General features: G+C 54.6%; 1 protein-coding gene across 2 annotated transcripts; it reads right to left on the reverse strand.

The window, feature by feature from the left end:
- Nucleotides 1-1,293: 1,293 nt before the first annotated feature.
- On the reverse strand, nt 1,294-23,836 carry GNAI2 (guanine nucleotide binding protein (G protein), alpha inhibiting activity polypeptide 2). Of its 2 annotated transcripts, XM_006892877.1 has the most exons (9): nt 23,539-23,830; nt 7,564-7,606; nt 7,200-7,341; nt 6,870-7,030; nt 4,163-4,291; nt 3,630-3,759; nt 3,398-3,551; nt 2,790-3,004; nt 1,732-2,270 (listed from the first exon to the last, which is right to left on the reverse strand). In XM_006892877.1, exons 1-8 carry the CDS (start codon nt 23,654-23,656, stop codon nt 2,814-2,816), a joined length of 1,068 nt encoding a protein of 355 aa, XP_006892939.1. In that variant the 5' UTR covers nt 23,657-23,830; the 3' UTR covers nt 1,732-2,270; nt 2,790-2,813. The 2 variants fall into 2 exon arrangements, with proteins under 2 accessions (XP_006892940.1, XP_006892939.1); XM_006892878.1 differs by lacking the exon at nt 7,564-7,606 and having other exon boundaries at nt 1,294-2,270; nt 23,539-23,836.
- Between the last annotated feature and the right edge of the window lie 1,535 nt (nt 23,837-25,371).

The raw sequence follows: 25,371 nt of genomic DNA on the forward strand, positions 1-25,371 counted from the left end.
AAGGCTCAGGAGCTCCCTCCAGCACATCTGGGGCTCCTAGGGGGTCCAGAGCTGAGCTGACTTAAGGCGGGGCTCTTGAGTGGGGCTCAGGATCCTGTTCTCATGCCAGTAGGCCCTCGGAGGCACGGATAGCAGGAAGGGCCCGAGGAACTGGGGCGGGCACTGGGCTGGGGGGCGTTGATCTCCTTCCGATGGTTGCCGGCCACAGCCTCTCATCTCCTGCCAACATTGGGGCTGAGGCCTCAGGGGACCAGCAGGTGTGCGGGGGCGGGGTCCCAGGTCCCTGGTCCCGGCCCCACCCCTCCGCCATCCTGCCCTCCTCGCCTCTGCGGCGCCGACCCTGGCACGCCCCCGGTGCAGGCAGCTTTGTCCAGCCGCGGGCGCAGAGCCGCCGCCGCCCCACAAAGCTGCCTTTGTGCCCCGCGGCCTCTAAGGGACCCGGTGACGTCAGCCTTCGTGACCTGCCCGGGGAGGCGACGAGCAGGCCGCTGCGCCCCCTGGCGGCCGGACATCGAGGAGCAGGCCTTGGGGCCCCTTCCCAGTCTGGAAGTATTTCACTGCGCAAACTTGCAATTATTGTTATTCCACGTCCGCTGCCCATGGATTATGAATTGTCTTTGGCATTCAGTGTCCACCCCACCAGTAACTCCGCGTTCTTAGAACCTTAGCGCTCCAGAATACTCTCTAAGGCTGAAGTGAGGCTATTAAGTCTTGACACTTATCCACCCTTCACGTCCCATAATCTCACTCCCAGCCTGGTGTCTGACAAAACAAACATGCTTCAGGCAACATCTCAGATGGGGCAATGGGAGGATGTGCCAGGAGCTACAGTGTCACCTCAAACAATTCATGTCTCTGGGTCTAAAAATGTGTTCCTTCTACACTAGATGGTCTCAAGTGACGCAGTATTCCTTAAAAGAACAGCCTCGTAAGAAAGATGGATGTAAAAAAAAAAATTTTTTTTAAAAAGAACAGAAAAGAAAGATGGATGTCTAACTGCCCAAGTCAGGTCTGAAGACTATTCCAGAAACAGGACTGCAGAGATACTAGGTAATAGGCACATACCACCACCACCACTCCGAACCCCCCCGTGGTAGATACACACACACACACATCACATAAGCTGCCTAGCTTAAGTGAGAAAACGGAAGCTACAAGCATTGGGCTCAAGTACAGTCTGGAGCTGGGTACCAGAGGCCCTGTCACAGGTGAGGATTCCAGGACAGGACAGCTTGGCACATTGTAGCAGTCTCTGCCAAGGGGAGTGAAGAACACCCAAAAGTTCTTGGTAAGTTTTTTCTTTCTACATTTTATTATTTCAAACCAGGTGAACAATTCCATAAAACGTGAAAAAAGCAAGGAAGTGTTCAATGCTGAAGGGCCCGGGCCTAGGGTGAGGGCAGAAGGGGCCTGGCCCCTCAGCAGGCAGCGGCGGTTCCTAGGTTAGCGCTAAGGAGCTACATTTAGGTTAATGGAGCCAGGGCCCAGGGCCGCTGGGTGGGGCCCTCAGTGATGTTGGCAGTTGTCTGGAACAGCCCTTGGAACCCAATTCTGTGGAGGGCAGGGCAGGGGTGCTGTCCTCACAGGGGGACAGCCAGCAGAGGGATGGGTGTAAACACGCAGACACACTCAAGGCACGGAATCACTGGAGGGTCAGGGAGTGGGTGGGGGTGCTGGTCAGGACCTGACAGTTTTAAATAGTTTTTCTCTAAAAAGTTTTTTTTTCCTTTCCTTTCTTTTTTTAAAAAGCTACGAGAATGAGCAGGTGGACTGTGGTCTCCAGGAATGGTGGCGTCTCACAATTCTTGTGCTTTTTCCTTTGGGGCCTCCAAGCAGTTGGGGTTGGGAGGGAGGGGTAGGAGGCTCCCTGTAAACATCTGGACTTGGGCTGGGATGGGGGGCTGGTGTTGGGCAAAGCCAGGGGTCCCAGACTGGAGAAGTGGGTGCCCTTCCAGCCACAGGCCTTGGGAGACTCAAGCGTGTGCTCCAACTCCACCGCCCCCCATCACAGAATAAGACAATGGTTAAAAACCAGAACAAATGTCCAGGAAGGGGATATCATTCCTGGTACCTCAGACAAAGGCGGGCATCAAACAAGGTGGCCTGTGGCCACCCCTCCCCCAAGTCTTTGGAGCTGAGGGAGGGGGGTGAAGGGAGCCAAGAACAGAGAGTAAAGAAGGGAGAAGCGGCTGGGGGGCACAGGTGGGGAGCATGGTCCTCTTGCCCCCATCTTCTTTGGGGGGTTATGGAGAGCAGAGTCGGCAGTGGCCCTGGAGGTACCTGGAGGTAGGGGGATAGTCAGGACATGGGTGGGCCTCTTCTCCCACCTCACAGTCTGTCTAGACAATGACCCTCTCCTTTTTCCCCACCCACTGGTTACCAGGGACACAGTCGCTACCCAGGAGCCAGTTCTGTTGCTGGGTTACATGGAGGCGGGGAGTCTAGCCCTTGCAGAGCCATGCCCACCTCCACCAGGGCCAGTGGGGTGAGGCTCAGCCAAGGACCCTCAGACAGGCTGAGGAAAAGAAGTTTGAGATAAGCACAGAGCTGATCTCATTGAGGGGCAGACGGGTGAGCCCCTGTTCTGTCGGATGGGAGTGGAGTTCCTCGGAGCAAGGCTGGAGAAACCCTCTAGTCCTGCTCCAGGGATCAGCCACGCCCTTCTGTGGGGCCACAGGGCAGAATGAGGCCAGGTCTACCTCTACCACCTCCTCACTCTGGGCTCCCACTGTGTCCTTGCTCCAGGTTCACCACCCCACGTCCGGTTCTCTCCTAGCTGCTGGGCTCACCATCCTGCCAGGCCTCACTGCCCCTTAGAAGAGGCCGCAGTCCTTCAGGTTGTTCTTGATGATGACGTCGGTGACGGCATCAAACACAAACTGCACGTTCTTGGTGTCGGTGGCACACGTGAAGTGCGTGTAGATCTCCTTGGTGTCCTTGCGTTTGTTCAGGTCCTCAAACTTGCTCTGGATGTAGCTGGCTGCCTCGTCGTACTTGTTGGCCCCTGCGCGATGAGAAATGGCAAGGCTTTGTGCCACGTGTGGGGCTGGCAGGCCTCTGTTCCACGTGTACAGCAAAGGTCTATGTGTGTGAACTGACAAACACAAAATGTGAGCTTATGTGTGCCCAAGACGAACAGGGTGAGTGCACACGTGGGTCAGTGTGTGAGAAGGAGGATGCCCATGCGCATGATGCAACGTATAGGGTCCATGCTAGGCAAGCAAAAGAAAGCAGAAGTAATACGCCCTAAGCGCATGAATGACGTTGTCCCCCCAGAGACCAATCTGTGAGAGCAACTTGCAGTGACCCATCTGTCCCGCTGGGGGCACCTGCGAGCCACCTAGTCAATGTCTTGTGTGACAGGCACCGCCCCTCCCCAGAGGTCCCGTCCCCACACCTGTGTACTCTGGGAAGCAGATGGTCAGGGGGCTGTGTGTGATCTTCTCCTCAAACAGGTCCTTCTTGTTGAGGAAGAGGATGATGGACGTGTCCGTGAACCACTTGTTGTTGCAGATGCTGTCAAACAGCTTCATGCTTTCATGCATGCGGTTCTGAGGGCAGGGCAGGATGGTGAGCGCCAGCCACTGCCCCACCTGGCCCCCGCCACATCCCGTCCCGAGTCCCCTCACCATCTCCTCATCTTCAGCCAGCACCAGGTCATAGGCGCTCAAGGCCACGCAGAAGATGATGGCAGTGACGCCCTCAAAGCAGTGGATCCACTTTTTCCGCTCAGAGCGCTGACCCCCCACGTCAAACATCCTGTGGACAAAGGGCTGCCTTAGCTCCATGACCCATTTAGAACCCCTGACCCATTTTACAGGTGGAGAGATTGAGGACAGAGTAGAATTGTCCCTGCTGAGCCCTGGGTTCTGGGCTAGGCTATGCCTGGGCCCACAAGAAAAGGGGGCCTGGTCAGCAGGGCAGGCTGTAATCAAGCCAGGTCACAGCATGGCTGCTGATTCCCTGGGTGGTGAGGACATACTGTCCCCGAATGAGCTGCTGGCACCCACACAGCCCTGAAAAACCTGAGTGATGTTAAGGGGTCTGGGACAAGCTCCTCACTCTGAACAGCCACCAGCAGGTCCTAGACTGAAGGTCTCTCCTTCTGTCACCTTAAAGGATGACAGGCCCTGTCCCTCGACCTTCTGACATGCTCACTCACTTGAAGTGTAGGTCCTTGAAGGTGAAGTGCGTTTCCACGATGCCTGTGGTCTTCACTCGGGTCCGCAACACGTCCTGCTGTGTGGGGATGTAGTCGCTTTGTGCAATGCGCTCCAGGTCGTTCAGGTAGCTGGGGTGGAGGTGGGGAGCAGGTGGGGCGCAGTGGGTGAGCCAGGCCGCCTCAACAAGGCTCCTTCCTTGCTACCCTTCCACTTCCCAGAAACGGTCCTTGCTTTCGCAGTACCTCCACCAGAGTCAGAAGAGGAAACCTGGGCTCATCTGTCCCTTCCTTGGGAAGGGGCCTGGGAGGTGTGGCTCAACTGCCCCTGGCTATGGAAGGGGCCTGGGAGGTGTGGCTGTGTCCAGGCAGTTGGCCAGGCTGGCCTCGGACAGAATCCAGGGTGGCAGAGCTACAGGCAAGGGGAGTGTTGGGGGTAGGGTACAAATCAGTCTTCAGTGAGGGATTTGGGATGCTAATCGGTGCAATTACAGCACCCACTGCAGAGCAGCCGGGCACAGTCCCTTGATGTGGCACTGGACAAGCTGGGGCCTGCCAGGCCCAGTCGGCTCCCGGCCCAGCCAAATAAAATTTGGGCTCCTTAGGGAGGACACCGACACCTGCTTGGCGAGGGTCCCTGGGGCCCCTCATTACAGCTCCCTTCATTAGTATCAGTGCTGCCCGTACTGGGCCCTGGGACCAGCTGTACTGCCTCCCTCGGGATCACTGGTGGTTGGGCTGAGGTCTCCCAGCAGGTGGCCAGTGCCAAGTTCTCAATCAGGGGGCAGGGCTACTGAGGCCAGCCCTCAACTCCCTCCAGCAGCCAAGCCGAGGCAGGCCAGAGGGAAATGACCTCAGAGACGCAGGGACAGAAGAGAAAAACAGGAAGGGCCATGGGGGACTGTGACGCATGTGTCGTGACCTGCATAAAGTGTCCACCCCCTAAGTGGCCAGTGGATGCCACACCAGCAATCCCCTTTTTGCTAGCTGGCAGGCCTCCCTTAGGGGCTCCTGCCCATCACAGTCTTCCAGAACTGCTGTGAGGAGGGACTGGAATAGCCCTGCTCCCTGCAGGATTCTAATCTGTTGCCTGCTTGCGAGAGATTTCAACTCAGTTCGTTGCTACCAAGTCAGAACCAACTCATGGCTCACCCTCCGGCAAGTTTTCAGCTCTGGTGGCCTAGTGGGAAGAAGCTGTGCTGCCAACCAAAAGGTAGCAGGTTCAAATCCACCAGCTGCACCATAGGAGAAAGATGGGCAATATCCTCCTACGTAATTTACCGCCTCTGATGGGTTAGCTATGAGTTGGTTCTGACTTGACAGTTCAACAAATTGCACAGGAGACTGTCCATCTTTCCCTGAGAGTAGCTAGTGGATTTGAACCACCTGTCTTTGGGTTGGCGGTGGAAGCATAAACTTTATCAGGAAGACAGAATCCCCAGTGTGTGAACAGTGTTGAACACACAGTGAGTGAGTACTTAAAAGGGAAATGAAGAAGCAGCATGGTGGTGGTGTAGCAAGCGGTCTGGTGGTAGCAACGGCTGATGGGACCTGACTTCCAGGACCTGGTGACTGAGGCTCTGTGACAACAGGGAGGGACAGTGCTAAGACTTGGCAGGCATGTGACTAACTCATCAGTGCTCTCAGAAAGGCACTCAGGCCACATAGGAGGGCGAGAAGGCTCAGCCCAGCTCTGTAGGGTTTGTTTCATGTGACTGGGCAGGGCTCAGGAATCATGGCCAGGCAAGGGTGAGGCCTGCTACCCATCCAACTTCACCAGCATCTAGCCTGTCTCAGGGTGGGCTCAGGCTTGAACGGACAGAAGGAGCAAGAAGGGCCTTTCTTTTTTTTTTTTTTTAAGAAGGGCCTTTCGAGTCAAGAGACCTGAGCAGAGGTAGGAGAGGGATGTTATAAAATAGGAATGGCAGTTTTACTGGGAGGCACTGTCCGCAGCCAGTGTATGCCCCTCACAGCCCTGCAGCCACCCACCAGCCTGTCCTGTCCCCATGGGGTCTTCAGCACCCTGCTCCAGGCCTGGCCACAGAAGGCGCTATGAGAAAAGAGTTCAGAATGTAACTCTGTGGGTTGGGCCCAAAAGGTCCAGGCCTGTCACACCTTTGGGAGTCCGAGGAACCCCTGCCATTTCCCTCTTGAGTTCTGGGCTTGGTCCAGAGCCACTGAAGTCCATGGGCTCCAATCTGTATGCACATCTGTCACCTCCTATCCAACATCTCCCTCTACCTGTGTGTGACCCTCTCTCCCCAGGATGGGTGGTACCCCTGCACAGGAATCCCTTTGCCTGTGGCTAACTGTTGTCAGAGTTCAGCTAAGGCAGTCTCTCCTCTGGGCCACTGCCAATCCCCTAGATGCTCTCTCCCTCACTGTCACACCTGAGGACATCGCTGCTCTAGTCATTACTGAGTCCCTGGGGCTCTGCACAGGGTCTGGTACACAAGCAGAAGGAAATGACCTTTACAATGACTATCTCTAAGGACAGTTAAGATTCACTTGGTTTGGAAGGGACGTGCAATACAAACCATCCTGCATATCAATCCTCCTGGCCTTTCAATACCCTCACCTCCACAACCAAAAAATACCAAAGCTGTTGTTGACAGTCATCAACTTCATATAAATAAGGAGGATCTTTTTAGGAGTGCTAAGTCTAGCCTCTCCCCATCGTCCCACCCTACTCAGCCCCCTGGACACTCACTAAGCAGCCGAGTCGTTGAGCTGGTACTCCCGAGAGCGGCCGAAGCAGGCCTGCACACCATGGTCAGCCCAAAGTCTCCGGATGATGCCGGACAGGTCCTCCGGGAGCGTGCCATGCTCCTCGGCTGCGCAGGACAGAGCAAACAGCTGCCTGGCGTCGTCCTATGCACAGCAGGTGGGGGTCAGCCAGGTAGAGAACACACTGCCACCCCCTCCATGAGACACCTCTGGAATGGGGCCTAGGTTAGAAGATTTATTCCCAAGTCCCTCAAAGTAAGACTTGCCATGAAGACTTTTAGAAGGTGGAAGGGGACAGGAGGCATCCACATACCGCTCGGGAGGGATCAGCAAAGTCAATCTGCAGGTTGCCCATGGCCTTGACAATGGCCATGATGGACTGGATGGTGTTGCTGTAGACAACCGCCCGGTACTGCCGGCACTCCTCCTCCGAGTAGCCATCCTCATGGATGATCCTGGTAACCAGGAGTTGGGAGTTAGGGATGCACGTTGCCTGGGGCTGCTGGGGGCTGCTTTACAGAGGGGGATTCTTGGCCCTGATCCACAGGGACCTGAGGGTGGATGACAACCTCTCAGAAGGTGCTGGGCCCCACCAAGACTGGCTGGGCCGGCATTGGAGGCAGCAAGAACAGAGGAAATCAAAGTCTGGGGGATGACTCCCATGTTACGGCACTTACTTCATCTGCTTGACAATGGTACTCTTCCCGGACTCGCCAGCACCTGGAACAGAGGGCACAGTTGGTCAGGGAGCAGAATGAGCCAGGGCCACCAGTGGTCCAGGCTCCTATAACAATGGAGGCACAACTCACCCTCCCCATCAACCGCACAGTGAGATGAAGACAGCGGGGTTGTGGGCAGTGGGGCTACCAGTGGTGCAGCGAGCTGGGTACTGTGGTCAATACAACCTGGATCACCTGCACCCTGTGACAAACTCTTCCTAGGTCTTTGCCTGTCATGAGCTCTGCCATCCACTATGGCTCCCCACTACCCTGGTTGAGTTCAGGGACCTTGGCAGGAGACTTGAAGCCAGATCCACAGGAGCCACCTGCTGTCCTCACATATGTAGGCTCGCCGCACTGTGTGGCTGGTGTTTGCCTGGGGCACAGAGCTGCCCCGTGTACTCCAGCAGCCCCTCTCCTCCCTGCCTGCATTCCAGGCTGAAGCACAGCATCACAGTCTTTCCTCTAGGCCACAGCCTAGGTCTGCCTGGAGCAGATGGAGGGAGACCAGGACTTGGGAGACATGTGACGTTTCTCTCTCACACACACACACACACACACACACACACCACACACACACATACACACCCATCATCCTTGGCTGGCAGAGCCCCCACCCCATCTATTTCCCTGACCTGTTCTCTACCATGCTACCATTCTCTCCTGTGATTGTCACAGCAGCTCTACAATTAAGAAGTGTTTCTGCACCCACTTTTATCGAAGAGGACACTGAGGCTCAGGATTCAGAAGTGTAAGGGGACATGTGGGACCTGATGTCTCGGCCAGCTAGCTTGTTTCAAACTGTGGCTCAGATCCTACAAAACAAATGCCCTAGGTGTAAAAAAGAAAATTTCCAGGTCCTATCCAAGACATAGCCAGATCTCAAGGAAACTCAAGGAGGCTGTACAAGGAAGCATGAAGATCAAAAGAAACCAGTCATCTCTCTAAAGGGCAGGTAGCAGGGCGGGGGCAAGGCCTCACTTTTCTCTCTTTCACGACTTACTTCCTGTCCTGAGCTCCAGATTGAAGGACCTTACCTGGGTCCAGTAAGCCTTACTTACCTTAGCCAGTGCCCTGGCTGTTTCCCCCACTGTCCTATCACTGCCAGTCACATTAGCGGTAGGTACTGCCTCTTACCACCTACAGGCCTTGCCCAGGCTGTTCTCTTTGCTGGGCGTGCCTGCCCCCTTCATGTGTGTCCCTCTGAGCAGCTCAACCCTCACTAATGAGTTTGTCCTGAGTGGCTCGACAGGGAGCCTACAGGTGTACTATGCTTGGGGACTCTGGCCCCACTCCAGTACTCCTTAGAGCTAGTCTGCACACCGTCAGAGGATGAAGTAGCTAACATGACCAGCAACAACTGCAGGCGCAGGGAAGAGAAAAGGCAGTCAAAGTTGTGAACAGCACCCGCTAAGGGCTAGAACTTTTCTGCACCTATCACATCTGGTGGCTCAGTGTTAAGAAGTTGTGCTGCCAACTTAAAGGTACATGGTTCAGATCCACCAGCTGCTTCACAGGAGAAAAACTGGGCAATCTCCTCCCATGCAATTTATTGCCTCTGAAAACCCTCTGGAGGGTCGATGGTACTCAACAACAGCAATCACGGGAGGTCACTTCTATTCACACCACCATCTAACAAATGAGGAAGCTGAGGCATGAAGAGATCGAGCTTACACACTGGAAGCCGCCTCTGTGAGAAGCCCACCTGCCTGATCTGCGTGCCTCGTGCTGGGGCTTGGTCAGTCCTTGGCCCCAGCAGCACCTGCCATCGGCCTCACTCCCTGCTTTCCTGGGCGGCCTCCAGTCCCTGTCTGCAGTGTCCTCCAAACATCACCAGGTAGCTGGAATGATTGAGCTTCTGGCTTTCCAAGATACCAGAAAGTGTGCGTGGCACAAATGTGCCAATTCCAGGCAGGCCCTGAACAGGGACCGGTTAGGCCAGTGATCCCCTTGGTGTGTCCAGTGCCGGTGGCATATGAGGCACCAGGACCAGTGTGTGCCCCTGGGCATGAACTGGTCAGATGGCAGCATATCTTCCCTCCTCACTGGGCCCGACAGTGCAGAGGAATAGTCAAATGCCCTCATGCTAACTTTCCTGCCTGCTTCTCAGGGACATGGGGAGGTGACCCAGGAAAGCCTGACAGTCAGGTCACTGGGCTCATCAGCCAGGCCCAAAATACACATCAGGCCAGGGCAGGAGGGACAAGCAGAGGTTGTTGTTATTACCTACTCACTTTCCTATCTCGTATTTCCACAGAGAAGGAAGAAAGGAACGTACAGAGGAACTGAGGAAAAACCACGTTTAAGTCTCAGGCAGGGAAGAAAGTACTAAGGATGTGAGGTGCTACGTCAGATCATATCATCCTCAGCCAGACTTCAGAGAGGACAGCTGCCCAGGACACAGGGCAGCTGAGATCTAGGGTGAGTCTGCCCTCTCTTGGGTGGTTCTGGGATCCTTGCTCACCAGAGACTTCAGTTTCCCAGCCTGGCCAGTGGAGGTGGAGAGGATACCTGGCACTTTGGCCACCAAAGGTAGGTAGTGTGGGCATGGAGATATTGTCACAAACCTACTTTGCATATAATTTTCCTATGGCAGCAGACCTGGCAGGTCCTGAGACAGGCAGCACCCAGGCAAGACAGGATGGGCCAAGACATTTGCTTTATGTAATGAAGGTTCTGTTCCTGCTAAGCCTCAGTCTCCTCTCCTAAGGACCCTAAAATTCCAAGAGCGATGCAAACCCATGTTTATTGCTGCTTTGTTCACAACAGAAAAGAGTTGGAAACAGCCCAAGTAGCCATCAACAAACGAATGGATAGAGAGGCTATCCATTCCACACAACTGAATATTATGTAGCACTGAAAAACAAAGAACTCATGAAATATTATACAAAATGGGTGAAATATGATGAGTGAAATATCTCAGTCACAAAAAGACAAATATTGTATAATACGACTGTTATACAACAGGACTGACATGGGGGTTGGGGGAAAACTAAGAAAAGAGGGGATAAATAATATACACGACATTGAAATACACGAGGGAGAGAACTGTATAAAAGGAACATCTGATTAGGTATTATTGGCATGACAAGAGTCCAGAATAAGAGTTGCAAAGTAAAGGAGAGGGAACTGTATAACAATGAAAGAACCTTTTTCTCAAAGAGAAAAGCAAACTGGGGGGGGAGGGGAGGCAGGGAGGAAAATGTATAACAATGAATGAATGGAAATAAAAAAAAATATGCTCAAACCTGCTAATACCAAGTAAAGCATACATTTTCTTTTAAAAAAAAACAATTTTTTTAAATTATTTTTTTATGTGTGTGTGTGTACCGTCAAATTGGATCTGAGTGGTACAGGAGGAGTTGCCCCTCCTTCTCCGGCAGAGCATCTGGTGGATTCAAACCACATATCTCTGGGATTTCGGTGCAGCTTCTTGCCACTTGGCCACCAGAGCTCCCCTAAAGCACACATTTTCTAAAGAAAAAACAAAATTCCAAGAGCTAAGAGGACAGACTTGGCCTGGAGAAAGTGCAACCAGCTGCTCCTCAGAGGCCTGGAGGGTGAAACCTTGTCTCACGTACATTATGCCTGTTGTGAGGAGGGGCCAGTCCTTGGAAACAGGTATCATGCTTGGAAAAGTGGAGGAAAGAGAAGCAGGAAGAAAAAGAGAGGAAGACCCCCAACAAGATGCCCTGACACAGAGACTGTAACAAAGGGCTCAAGTACATTACAGATAACGAGGACGGCACAAAAGATTCAGATCCACCTCTCCCAGGGTCGCTATGAGTCATAGTCAACTCAACGGCATCTAACAACAAGAGGACATGGTCTCAGCACAGGTGACCACAGAGAGAGCACTATTTGACAGGTGGGCACACCAAGGCCATAGTGCGTTCAGCACTGGGTTCAAGCAGGCAGGAGGAAGATAAAGGTGTGGTGCTGGTGGCCAGGCAGGAAGCAGGCCTAGCCAAGCTTGGAACACCAGGGCAGAGTCGGGGGTATGGTCCCAGGCGGCTATGTCAGAGCGGCAGTCAGGGCACAGAGCTGGGCAGGGCCTTGGTGTCACACACTCAGGTAAGACGGGTGGGGCAGCAACCTCACTGCTCACGCCTCCAGCTGGGCTCCTCTTCCTTCCACGAGGCCCCACCTAGATCAGCTGGCAGTGGCTCAGGGTTCATTCACACCCTGCTGTTCCTGGGCACCCAGCTCCACTGGCTGGCTCCAGATTGTCACAAGAGCACTGCGTAGACATAATCCACCAACAAGAGGCAGTAGGAGTGAGCCTCCTGCCCACAGAGGCTCTCCCCAGGAGCTCCAGCGTTGGCCTCAGCACTACCACAGAGCCACACCTCTCCCTGTCCAGGAAGAAATCTCTGTAGCTCTTGTCCTGAAGCGCAGCTGCTGGACCCACGGCGGGCAGGCAGGAATCGCTGTGATCTGTTGGGTGGCAGCTGCTGCTCTGTGTTAAAACATCTGCTTCCACCTCAGGAGCACTGAGCCCCAGCAGTGGAGGGAACAGATGGGGAGACGCAAGCCAGGACCGCTTGCCATCTGAACAAGACCAGCGAGGACACTACAGAAAGAGACAAGGGGGCCGCAGGTTCTGTTGTTCATCTTACTCCTGACCCCAGCATTCAAGTCACTGCTGCCCATCTCTGAGATCTTCTTCTAGGCTTGGTCTTGCTACAAGACCCTGGCACACTGCTGTTTGCTCTGCTCTGCTCTGTAGAGGCTTCCAGACCAGAGGCTCAGTGAGCCCCAAGTGGTCAGTCAGCCCACCATTACTTTCAGATGCCACACCTTTGGGAGAGCCAGCCCCGCCAGAGCCATAGTGCTTACCCAGACCCTCTTTGAGATCTCCAAGAGCTTCAGCCTCCTCCTGGTACCCACCCTGACATGTCAGCTATGAAACAGGACACCATTGTTTTCAACTTTTGGAAGAAGTCACTCACTCATCACTCAATCACTGCCTTCCAGGCAGATTCCGCTCATAGCTGACCCTCCAGTGAGTTTTGGGGTTTTTTTCCCAGTGAGGTTTTTTTAGAGGCTGTACATCACCCAGGAGGAGACTGCTCATGTTTCCCCCATAGAACAACTAGTGGATTCAAACCGCCAACCTTTGAGTTGGTAGTGCAACTCTCTACCCACCAGGCCACCAGAGCACCCTTCTAAGAGAAGGGTGAGGATTAAACACAACCTTCTTCTCTCTGGGCCCAAGCACATGATGATAAATATTCAGATAAAAGTTATTTTATCTCATGATTTTTCTACTTTCAAAGAACACAGGCTCTCACTTCCTGCAGCCCAGAGGGCAATGCTGTGCTGGTCACCGCCAACCACAGCCTGCGGAGTGGGCCGCTGCAGTCATCTTGTTTAAAGTAGACCTTCTGAAGGCTTTTGGATGAAGAACGATGAACAGGGGCTAGCAGGTTGACTCAGCAGTGTAGTTCCCTGCCGGGTCTGGGGTCAGGAGTCAGGGCCACCGAGTCCTCTGCTGGCTTTTTGCCTTGTGTTTGTGACTTTCCTTCCACACAGCTCTGAGTGGTCAGGGCCACTGTCCCATCCAGGAGCCTCACCACAGACATTGCTCGCTGACTGCATACACTCAAAAGGCTGGGCAGGCTGGGTAAAAACCCTCCCAGTGAGTGTCCCCAATGGGTTCCCTACAGCACATGGGGCTGGGAGAGCAGCCAGCTGATGTGGCAGGCCTGAGGGCAGAGACTCATGAGCGGTGTGGCTGAGACCACAGTGGGGGGCCACCCACTGTCGTTCATGAGACTTGGGCAGCAGCCCAGCTCAAACCCACAGCACCAGGCCTCCCACCCTGCCACAGAGCCGGGGTCCACCCTAGTGGGGCATATGGGGAAGCCCCCCCATACAGAGGCCTCCTGGATGCTACCTCCCACTCCCATCCCCGGAAGGTGCCACGTCTCCAGCCTGCAGTTCTCTGTTCCCATTACCCTGGGCTCCTCCCCTGCAGCCCCAAAGTTCCAGGGCCCTGTCACCACCAGGGGGAGCCCAGCTGTTAGAGTCACAGAGTGGGGGCTGGGCAGCAAGGCAGAGCAGTTTTGTTTCCTCAAAGCAGCTAGGAGTGGCCGGACATGGTGGCTGGACCCTCACCCACCGACGTCCTGAGCCTGGGAAGCCCGTGGGCCTCCCAGACCCCTAAACGAGAACAATGGGGAAGAAGGGGGAAGCACCCCGCAAAACAAAGGCCTCCAGGCCCCGCCCCTGGCGTCTCTTCCTTCCTCCAGGTGCGGTGCTGCCCTGGCCCTCCAAGCTTAATAGCTGACTCCTTCCAAGGAAGCTCTGCTTAAACATGGTTGGGGGAGACAGCAGATACCCAGACCCGACAGCCCACTTGTATAGCACCAGGTGTTGCAATAAACCCTGCACCTCCTCTCCCTGTTCCCAGTTGCCTCCACTTGTGGGGTCTTTAGTTACTTCCAGGGGGTCCCCAAGACCTTGACCTCAAGGCAGCCTTCATCTGAACTAGCAAGTAGGGCCCAGTCGCAGCCAGAGATTTCTGTGGAAGGGAAACTGAGACCTGGGGTCCTTGGCCAGACATGGAGGGGCTTACCGAGGGCAGGGCTGTGTCTCCCTCAGAGGGACCCTGCTCCAGTGTAGAGGGGAAAGGGAAGCACCAGGTGATGAAGGACAGGGTACGGGAGACATACATCCTAAGACCCTCAGGCTATACAGGTTTTCCCCACTCCAACGCCTAGCTTGCTCGCTTGCTCTCTCTCTCTCACCTACACACACCACACACAAGAAGCCAGCAGTTCAGGTCTAGACACACACACACACACACACACACACACACACACACACACACACAAAACCCCCAAAAAACAGCGGGCCACCCACACACACACACACACACACCCTCCCCGCCTCCAGACCCAGAAGTCAAAAGGTGCTGGAGCTGGGGGTCAGGTCAAGCATCTGGAAAGTTTGTCATTTGAGGAATCCCTTTGCTGTTCTCAGGCCCGGAATAACCCCTACCTCCCTTCTGAAGTGCCGTGGAAGACCCCTGGTAAAGTGCTCAGTGTTTCAGCCATTGTTCCTATCACTGAAGAGTAGCCCTCAAGGGAGTGTGCCAAAGCCAAGGCCCGCCCTGGGCAACACTCACTTGGGTCCTCACTCTTACTCCAAACTGCTCCAGGGCCCAGGTCAAGCAGGCAGGTGTCCATGTGCCCACAGGGCCATGCTGAGAATCATGACATCAACAGTTCCAGCTCTGGGCACAGGGGAGGAAGTGGGCAGCCTGAGGACACATAGTGAGAGAGGTGGGCAATCAGGCCCTCTGGGAATTGAAATCTAGGTTGTGGCCATGAGGAAGGATGTATGGTGTCTGTGATCTAATGGATCTAATGCTTCCTCAAGGCTGCTCTGGCTGTCTCTCTCAGGCCCCTTAGCCTTCGAGGGCCGGGCCTGGCCTGACAACAAAGGAAACTCCTGGGAACCTCAGTGAGGAAAGGAAAGATCATAAAACTTAAGATTCTGAGACCAAGGAGGAGCATGAGGAACTGGCCTCACCACCTACCATGTTACCAGCACAGCCACACTCTGCCTCCATACACACCAGCACGCTCCCACCATGGCAAAACACCCTTCTTTCCACTCGTCTGAGCTACTCTTGGACTCGTGATATGTCTCATGGGTCTCCATCTTGGGACTCTGATGGCCTCTGGGGCTTCCTCAAGCCCAGTCTCCTGGCCTAAGTACTCCAGGTCTGGCACCAGGGCCAAGTGAGGGGTTTGGGAAGAAAAAAGCATGATGTCAGGGGAAAGTAAAGTGTGCTACAATGTCTATGACATAAGCTTCAATGTGAGGTGAAGCTAGGGGAGAACAGGAAGTAATAACAGAATGGTAACTCGTCAGGTGAGGTTACTCTGTGGCCGAATGGCAGATTTCTAGCTTTCAGAAGATTTGTGTGCAGACTTTGCTCTGGGGTCTTATCCTGCAGGGTGGACAGCTTCCTTCAGTCTCCTAAAAGAGGATCCAGAGCCCCTATAGGCCAGACCACTAGGCATACCAGCACCCCAAACATCTGTCCCAGCTTCTGTTTACAGTCTTTTTTTAAAAAAATATTTATTTATTATTATTATTTTTGTATGTGTACCGTCAAATCGGATATGACTGGTACTGGAGGAGATTGTCCCTCCTTTGCGGGAAGGGGATCTGCTGGATTCAAACTGTGCACCTCTGGGATTGCAGCGCAGCTTCTTGCCACTAGGCCACCAGAGCTCCCGGTTTGCAGTCTTAACTGGTCAATTCCTGCCTGTCATTCATGAACTCTGAGAGGACCAGGTATCGAGGTCACTACCTGGATCCTAGTGTCTCTACTTATCAGGTAAGATAAACAATGCCCCTGAGCCTCAGTTTTTCCATCAGTGATAAGAAATATTAGGTAGTCCTAGCTACACCGGGTTCAAGAAGGCAAGGCTATGCCAGCTGAGTCCAGTCAAGTTTAGTCTTGTAGACAGTCAAGACTAAATCAAAGGCAAAGAGGAAACTGAGGCCCAGTGTGAGTACCTCCAGGCCCAGTGGCTAGGAGAACCTAGGGGAACCCTCACATTGAGCCAAGGGCCCCTCTGCCTACCTAGAGGCAGGGGAAACCCAGCGTGAGCTAATCCCAGGGCTACTGCTCCATTTCCGGGCATTCATCTCAGCCTGCGGCCGGCCTTCCGGCCTGGGAGGGCAATGGCCACGCAGGAATCTAAGAGCAGTCCTCTGCCTTCCTGCTCACCCTCCCACTGACGTCCCTCTCCCAGCCACCACTTCCTGTGGCCAAAGGAGGAGCCTGGAATCTTTTTTGGAAGCACTACCTTCTCTGGGATGCTGGGCCCAGTGGTTACTGGGGTAGAACAAGGAACAGAGCTGCCTAGACTGATCTTAACCCAGGGACCACCAGCAGGGCAGTCACAGGGGTAGGGAGGTGAGCCTGGGCAGGTGAGGTGCTAGACCTTCCAGCTCACTGAGCCTGGGGGGGAGGCCTCGGCTCTTTCTCCCCATGCTATGTGGCTGTCTGGCCTCTTCCCCTTTTGGGCTCCTCCTCCCCAGCTGCTTCCTCCTTTTCCCCTGCTGTGGACACCACTTCCCTGAGAGGCTCAGGCCCAGCCCTGCCGTGTAGAACCCACTGCCCTTCTCCTGCCCAGCACACAGTAGGTGCTGCCATTGAAAATCCTCTGTATTTCTGAGGCGACAGCAGCCTCGGTAACCCTGGCATGCCTCAAGCAAGGAGGACATCTTTTCTTCAACAAGGCGAGTGATAATCTCACGTTCAGGCCTTGGCTCAAACTAAACTGGGATTCCCTCCCAAGTCTATCCTTGACTGCACCCAGAAGGCCAAGCTTGAAGGCCAGGAACAGCAAATGTTAGATTAGTACCAGAGATTCTTCCTCCCAAACCGCCAGGCATGGCCACAGCCCCAGAAGCAGGGGCAGAGCAATGGTGAGGCTGGGGTTTAGTAAAGACAAGAGCTCTGAATTTGAGGGACTGGGCGGGGCAGGGTAGAGGGGCCCCACCCTGCACCTGCGGCTGAGGGAGAGGCTGTCTAAGAACATCGGGCAGGTACCGGGCTACCATTAAAAGGCGTTCCCTTAGGCACCATGCAGGGCATTCTTAGGACACGGAGCCACAGGCTAGAGCCCTGGTCAGAACCTGTCCAACCTGGTTAGAGCCCTTCACACTGAACCTTATTATGTTCCCCATCTCACTGAACCCCTAGGTTGGGAAGATGAAACAGGTACTCCATTCCACCAGTGGTGCTATCCTCACAGCACATGGGGTTCAGGAGGCAACACCCTGGCTATAATAAGATCGTCTTGTCTTCTGTTGAGGTCCAGTGGGGGAGACACTCAGTAGCTAAGAACTCAAGTGAAGCATCCCTGTTCCTGCCAAGAGAATGAGTGGCTTTCAAAGACAGAGGCTGAGAAAGGCACACCCAGAGCAGGGCCACCAGCTGGGTGTATGGGACAAGTATGCCTACCTGTGGCCCATGTGGCCCAAGGGCCAAGCCCCACAGTGGGGAGGGTTCACTGGGACGTGGTCAGAACCCACCCCCAGCACTGCCTGCTGCAGCCACGTTTTGGCCAGACAGTGTTGTCACCACCCTAATAGACTACCTGGCTCAAACACAGTGGCTGGTGCAAAGATGCCTGAGGACGCAGCATGGTGGCCCTATGTCCCCAGCTGCCTTGATTACCACCTCCAGGCCCAGTGGCTGCTCATTCCCTCAAGAGGCTTTGTTTTTTCCCTGCTCTGCCCTGTCTTGGAGTTCCTCATCCCTCAGGTGCCCGCAGCTGAGTTCACCGTCACTTCCTCTGTGAAGCCACCTGATTTCACCATGTTTCCCTGTCCCAGGGTGTTTCTTGCAGGGCCTACACTAACAGTAGGATGTTTCTTAGTATTGAGGCCACAGTAGGGTAAGGAGGTGGGGAGGGGATAGGGTGGGGCTGAGTCCAGAGGGAACGGGCAGGGCCTCAGGCACAGGGGCTCAGAAATGGGTTGGACCCCTCCCACTACCACTCACCCCCTGCTGTGGGAGGCCTGGTCCTGTTTGCTCTGAAAGACAAAGCCTTGCCCAGCTGGGGGAGGGGTGGGAAGAAGAGGCTCAGAGGCCCAAGCTGCCCTGCCCCCCATTCAAGTGCTAATGAGCTCCAGCTGGGATTGGGAAAAGGGTGGGGAGAATACAGAGGCACCCCCTCCTCCCTGTACCAGCCAACCTGGCACCCAGCGCTCCCCCAGACCCTCAACCACAGGTCCCTACTAAGTGTCTCAACTCCTAGAAATGAGGCCGAAGGTCCCCATGACAGTCTGTCACGATGGCTGATTCCAACTAACTATATGCCTGTCTTCCCACTTGCTTTGGGTAGCTGTTTGAGGGCTCTCATGACACCCACACTGCGTCCAGGCCACCTCTAGGCAGGGGAGGTACTCTGCTCAACTCTCAGCTGTGCAGGTGTCAGCATCCAGCCCCTCACCCGTTTCACAACTCCAGGATTCAGTGGGAAGGGAAGGTTCTTCAAGTACAAAGTCCTCATAACTGGTGGCTGTGGGCGGGCGCCTGGCCCTGGCTATGGATGGAGGGCAGAACTCTTGCCAGCCATTCACCTGACGCTGGCTCTCAGCGCCAAGGCACGAGCTGGAGCTGAGATTCAACAAGTCACCAAAGGCTGGTCCAAAGGTGAGTCCTCTCCCTTCAGACTTGGGAATTTAGATCAGGTCTTCCAGCCTCAAGGTCTTAAGAGTACCCCCCAGATAGCTGTACACACTGTCCCTTCCCACTGGGCACAATATGTGCCCAGTGGCTGGGCTGTGGGGTCTGCACACAGCAGGGGCCAGTAACTGCTGGCTTCCTTGGCTAGTAGCCCTTCCCAGCTATCTCCAGGAAGGTCAGATCTTAAGCAGCAGCCCAAAAGTGATCTTTTTCCATGCGAGTTAAGCCAACATTATGGATGTGTTCAATAGCTTCAGTCCTCACAGACACACTTAATAGAATAGGCACGAAAAGTATGAGTAGGAGTTCTGGTGACCTAATTTCTTATTATTATTGTTGTTATTATTATTCTTGTATGTGTATGTACCATCAAATAGGATCTGACTGGTACAGGAGGAGATTGCCCCTCTTTCTCCAGTAGAGCATCTGGTGGATTTGAACCGTGAGCATCTGGGATTGCAGTGCAGCTTCTTGCCACTAGGCCACCAGAGCTCTCTTGGTGGCCTAATTTCTAGGGAGTTGCTCTGTTAGCCCAAAGGCTGTGCCTCTCCAGCACTTTGAATCCACCTGTGGGAGAAAGGTGGGTGAGCTCCACCTGTATGATTTATAGCCTCTGAAAATCTGCTAGAGGATCAGTTGAGTCGGTTCCAGCTCAACAGCATTAAGTTTGAATTTTTAAGTACAGAATGCTAACTAGGCCCTTTGAGAGGCCACAAAACTCCCTCCTTTTTTTTTTCTTTTTTAGTAAGAGAGCCTTTTGAGCCTTTGCTATGCACCATCTAGGGCCAGGTCAGGCCCAGAACCTTATTGGGCTGCAGTGACCACCCACAGCAGTGATCTGGCCTGGACTCTAGGCTGAGGGCAGGGCCAGTCGAGACATGGGTCTATGAACAGACTCCAGAGCCAAACACGAACCAAGACAACCCAGGAATCCCAGCCTCCCAGATGCCTTTCCTGTGGGGAGCGAGTTCTTCATCCCCAGGTAGATTGGCCTGCGGTGGGCTGGCAGTAGGCAGACTTGCATAGGGTCTAGGAAGCCTGTGAGATAATGGGTCTTAGCAGGTATATACAAAACAGCTAGCCCAGTCAGCTCAGGCTTTATGGAGGAACAGAAAAGGATTCCCCAAACAGCTTCAAATGGAAAGAAGAATGCAACACCATTCTTCCATCTGAGTAGGTAGAACCCCTGCCATGAGTTAATGCCCAGTAGCAGGCTTCATACTGGTCAGCTAGAGTTCTGCGAAGGATGGTTAAGGGCAACCAAGAAGAAACAGCCTGAGGAATTTTCTTCTCAGTCTGCCTCGCAATCCTGATCATTAGCCCTACACCAGAGCCCCTGACAATTTCTGGTGGTGTAGTGAGCGATGTATTGGACTCCTAGCTGAAAATGTCATCAGTTCTAATCCACCAACATCCCTGAGGGAGAGAGACAAGCAGTTTGCACCCATAAAGATTTACAGCCTCAGAAATCCAATGGAGAGTCACTAGAGTTAGAGTCAATTCCGAGGGCAATGGGGCTTTAGTGGGTGAGTCCTTGTCACCTGTCCACATATACAAGACTGTGTGTGGCTCACACTGCCTGCTTCTTACTCCTCCATCTCCCCATCTCCAAGTTCAGAAGATACTTCCTTTGTCCAACCAACAGAGAAGAAGCACTCAAAAAGTGTCAGGCTCTGTGTTGAGCTGAGATGGTACAGAAATGAACAGGACTCAGACCTGTCCTTGCAATTTCAGTGGGGGCAGCTGTACGCTAGGCAGATCCCAGGCTCTGATGCAGGAAGCACTCAAAGCTAGTGCCTCAGGTGGTGCTGCACTCAGCCTCAGAGGAGGTGAGAGCAAGGCTGGCCGGTTTTAAAGAACAATCAAATAGGCACAAGCTAGAATACAGGGAAAACATGCTAAGTGAAGGGAGGAGCAGGTGCAAAGGCCCAGAGACTAAAGCCAACCTTTGTTATTTACACCCTGAAGCCTTCATGGTGGGTAATTTATCTCCTTTTCTCATTGAGGCAGCCCACAAAGCCCACCCTCAAGTCTGACACACCTACACTACTCCTGCTGCAGTTTTCTTTCTCAGCCCCAAATCCCCAAATTCCACCTGGGTCTTGCTGGTCAGTCAAGCTGAGCTCAGTAAGGGTGGGGGCGTCCCTAGAATAGGGTTCAAAACAGCTCCCCTGCTCAAGCTGCCAAGGAAAGCCCTCTTGCCAGTGTGCACCAAGCCTGCCTCTGTCCCGATGACAGGGACCGCACATGCCTGCTGGCAGATCTGCCCAAGAAAGGAGGGAGCCAGTATGCAGGTGGGGCAACAGGCGTGGCTCTGGCTGAGAGGTAGGGCTGGCAGGAGCCCAGCCTAAGTCCCGTTGCCTGGACAGTCTCTTCCGCTACGTGGGACAGGTGCCCAGAAGCCTGAACTTGTCACAGCTGGGCGCTCAATACTATCGTGTACCTGTATGGGAACGTCTCAGTGGTGACCCCTCCCCAGACAGTTATGGCGAGTTAGGTCCTCAATGTCAGGCAGTTTGGTCTCCAACCCCTTGCAATGCACCTTCTGCAGGTTCCTAGGGTCCTGACCATGTACCTTCAACAAAAACCGTCATGTGACTGTTCTCCCTGACCTGGGTCCAGGCATTTCTATGTTGTTCCTTGGGCTCAAGTCCAAGAAAAAAAAAGACAGGCTCCCCAGGGTGAAAACTGCTAATCTGGTCCCTGAACCCCAAACTGCAGTTATTTATCCCTGTGTGTATGGAGTTTCCTGGCACCTCTGGCCCGCATCAAAGCATAGCTGGCCATCAAGGGTCACAGGCTTCCTGATGCAGGACACTTCTAGGGCCAAGACACAAGAGAAAAAGCCAGGAGACCCGGGTCTAACTCTGGCCCCTGTCCCTCCCGGCCCCATGACCCAGCCCTACATCTCCTCAGTCGCCATAATGACCACAATCAACCTGGGAAGAGGCTGGCTAGAGGTCCTGGACTGGACACTGGGAGGCAGTGGTACAAGAAGCACCCTCCCCAGGTCCAACGGGCAGCAGAGACGGGCATTTCACCGCGTCAACACTTGCTCACTGCAGCCACCCCCTCACTGCGGCCGCACTCACAGCAGCAGAGACAGGAAGAGGCAAGCGCCCAACGCAAAGCAGCCCAGGAGGCTGGGCCGCCGCCCCTTCCCGCCCCTTCTCTTCCTCCCGCAGCAGCGGCAACAGAGCGGATGCCATTTTGAAACCTCCGGGGCTGTGCCCCCGAGGCCCAACCCTCAGGGACAGTCAACAGATGGGCCTGTGATAGACAGTGGCACTGTTCTCGGTCAGTCGCTGCCTGAAAACCCCAGCTTTTCAGAGCCCCAAGGCAGCTCTGGGACTAAGGGGCCACACCCCCCCACAGACTCACTATGCACCCTAGAATGCACTACAGAGGCCTTTTTGACCCCCACCCTGAAACTACTGGGTCCCACACCTGCTCCCCATGGAAGGCTGGACAGGGACGTGCACTGAGCCCGTGTCTATGCAAAAGGCCCGCTCAGATGCTGGAGACATCTGGGGCCTCCCCTTAGTTCGGCCCCAACTCCTTATTCATCTGGCCCACCACTTTCCCCTCACAGGACCCCAAGAGCCAATAAGCCCACTCCCCAGAAGGCGAGATCCAGCCTTTCAGCCCAGATGATGTTGGCCTGCCTGCTCGCAGGGGCAGCAATATGTCGGCTGTCTCACCACTTCCACTTCCCCCCATCCCTGGAGCAGCCTCCATCTTTTCAGACCTTGGAGCCCATCAACTCCCCTACCCCACCTCTACTTTACAGACTCTGAGTTCTCCCTCCCCAGTTTCTCTTGGGTTTGGCAAATTGAAAACATACAAGCCTCCTGAGAGACTTGAGGCCTGACCTCCTCTTCAGCCTGGCCCAAGGGGCCTCAATCCAGCCCACTGGGACTGCCCAATCTAGCCTGGGTTGTCCCCAGTTCTTGGGCCCCCTCCTCCTAGCCCAGCCCACCAGTGCAGGAGGGGTGAGGGATGAAGGATCTGGGGAAGGCCACCAAGTGGGAGGGGATTTAGGGGAGGAATAACAGAGCACTAGCAGGGGTGCCAACAGAAGGGGAACTGAGGGTCTGAGAACAGGGGCCTCTGCACATTTAGGGGATCTGGCTGGCCAGAAGGCCCATGAGCAGTCACTTAAGAGGTTCCCTGGGGGCGGGGGGGGGGGTGTTGGAGGGCATAGGTGAAGGATATAGATCTAGAGTAGGAAAGGGACCCAGAGGAAATAGAGGGATTGAGCGAGGGCCAGAGAAAGCCTGCGGATGCTCACGTCCAGTTCTGTGGGGTGCAGGTGGGGAGTGAGGACAGGTGGAACCTGAGGGTGGGGTAGAGTGGGGTTCTAGGAAGGATGGAAGGACAAGACCGGGCCTCTGAGAGTCTTTCTGACAGCCCAAGAGGCTGTTAAGAAAGGGTGAATAGTTAGAAGGGTTCTGGGCAGCTGATGTTTGAGGGACTGTTGGCTAGTTCTGGGATTTGGGGATCTGGGTTAAGTTAGGTGATCTGATCTAAAACCTGGGCGACACCTCTTAAGTCTAGCCAGACTCAAGAGTTTCGGACCCCTATTTTGGAATCTGGGCTTAGGGTTCTAGGCCGGGCCTGGGGGTTCGAAGCCTTTGTCTGGGAGTTTGAAGCCCATGCCTGGGGATCTGGGCGGGAATCGGGGGTCCCAGCGAGAGATGCGGCCTCACCTAGCAGCAGCAACTTCACCTCCCTCGCCGCCTTCTCGCCATCCTCTCGCAGATTCTTGTCGATCATCTTGGAGCGCTCAGCCGCCGCCTTGTCCTCGGCGCTCACGGTGCACCCCATCCCGCCGTCCGCCCGGCCTGGCCGTCCACCCGGCCCCCACACGGCCCCGGCCCGGCTCGGCCCCGCCCGCCCGACTCCGCTCCCGCCACCGGCCCTCTGCGGGCAGCTCTCGGGTCGGCAGTTTCGAGCGTCTGCGGGCGGCGCCTTCCCGGCCGCGGCGCACCGACGGCGGGGCGGGCCGGGGGTGGGGCCCGGACGAGTCGGGCCCGGGACTGGGCTGGGGCGGGGCGGAAGGCGGGGCCATCCGAGATCTCAGGTCAATGATTGGCTGTTTTGGTTCGAGGCGGAGCAAAAGCTAGGCTCTGCTCAGGCACCGGCCTGGGCTGGAGGCGGAGCCACTCCGGAGACCTGAAGGTAGAACCAGCCGTGCCCAGCATTGGGCTGCGGGCTAGCGGCGGGCGGGGCCCCGATTGGATTCGGAGTGAAGAGACTAGAGTTCCGCCGACCTGACGGCTGGGGCGGAACTCCTAGCCGGAGGGTGGGGATCTGGTGCACCTCGCGGGCTGGTTAGGAACCAGCTTTTGAACTTCTGCGAGGTGGGTAAGCGGAGTGGAGGAGGCGTGACTTCCTCCCTTGTTAAAGTTAATGAACCGAATAAACTTGTTTAGGGATCTAACCCTGGAGCCTTACTGAATTGTGGTTTTCTCAATCTTAAAGCAGGCTTACCTCCTTCTCACTTTAGGATGCAGAGGGGAAATAAAAAAAGGGAAATGAAGTGGATTGCCTTTAGGCCTTTGTCTTGGCTATCTCCCTCTGCTGGGATTCCTTCTTCAACTTACTTAGAGAATAGACCGAGGGCATAGATTGTAGGAGAGATAGACGAGCAAGAGTGGAAGGTGAAAGCCTACCACTGGAGAGTGGAGACAGAAAATGTGGTCAAATTTGAGGTGAATCGAAGAGAGGTAGAGGCTGACAGTGCAGGGATTGTGAGAAGAGCTATGCTAGTTCCCTGGATCTTCCAGCACTTACCTTTCTACTAACTTGGCTGCTCATTTCCAGCCATGGGCTTCTCACAGGAAGCACAGCAGTTGTCCCATCCCCAGCTTTTGCCCCAAAGGCTGCACCTTTTCCACCTTCATCGGATCCCCAGGGTTTGGGCATGACTCTGCTTAGTATACCATTCACTTCAGAGACTCAGAACCCACCTGGACATCTCTAACCTGACTTCTCATCTGATTGCCAGTCCATGTCCATCATTATTCAGAAACCTCCCCTAGACATCTCAGTCGCTTCAAATCTATGATGTCTTCCTCTTGATCTGCTGGGAGTTGTCCTCCTGCAGACAGCCATCCTAGACTCCAGCCTTGGATGTGGCAACCAGAGCTCAAGGGAGAGAACTGCCACTGTACTTCTGAAAATAGATATGGCCACCATCATGACCTATCCCTCGTCTATAGGCACAACCCTAAGGCCTTTCCTTTCATGGCCTATCCTCTGGGGATGGTGGCTGCAACTCTATGGCCTGTCACCATTCACTTTGAGCAAGGAAAGGTGGGAACAGATATGTTTCTAGGTGAACATTTCAGTCTTTCTGATTCTGCAACAACAGAGGAGGAGCCCATAGCCCCCGGCCTACATTATTTGAAAGGTCAGTCAGGGTTCCCCAGGAAGATGTCCTGTATGGCCCAGTGTCATGACTCTGAAGTACCTGGATACAGAGACAGAGAATGTCCTTGAAGTGAAGTGGGAGAGCTGGCCACCACAAGTCCCCCTAT

The sequence above is a fragment of the Elephantulus edwardii genome, unplaced genomic scaffold (assembly GCF_000299155.1).
Source record: "Elephantulus edwardii isolate Elephantulus edwardi_28Jun2011 unplaced genomic scaffold, EleEdw1.0 scaffold00121, whole genome shotgun sequence".
NCBI classification, from domain to species: Eukaryota; Metazoa; Chordata; class Mammalia; order Macroscelidea; family Macroscelididae; genus Elephantulus; species Elephantulus edwardii.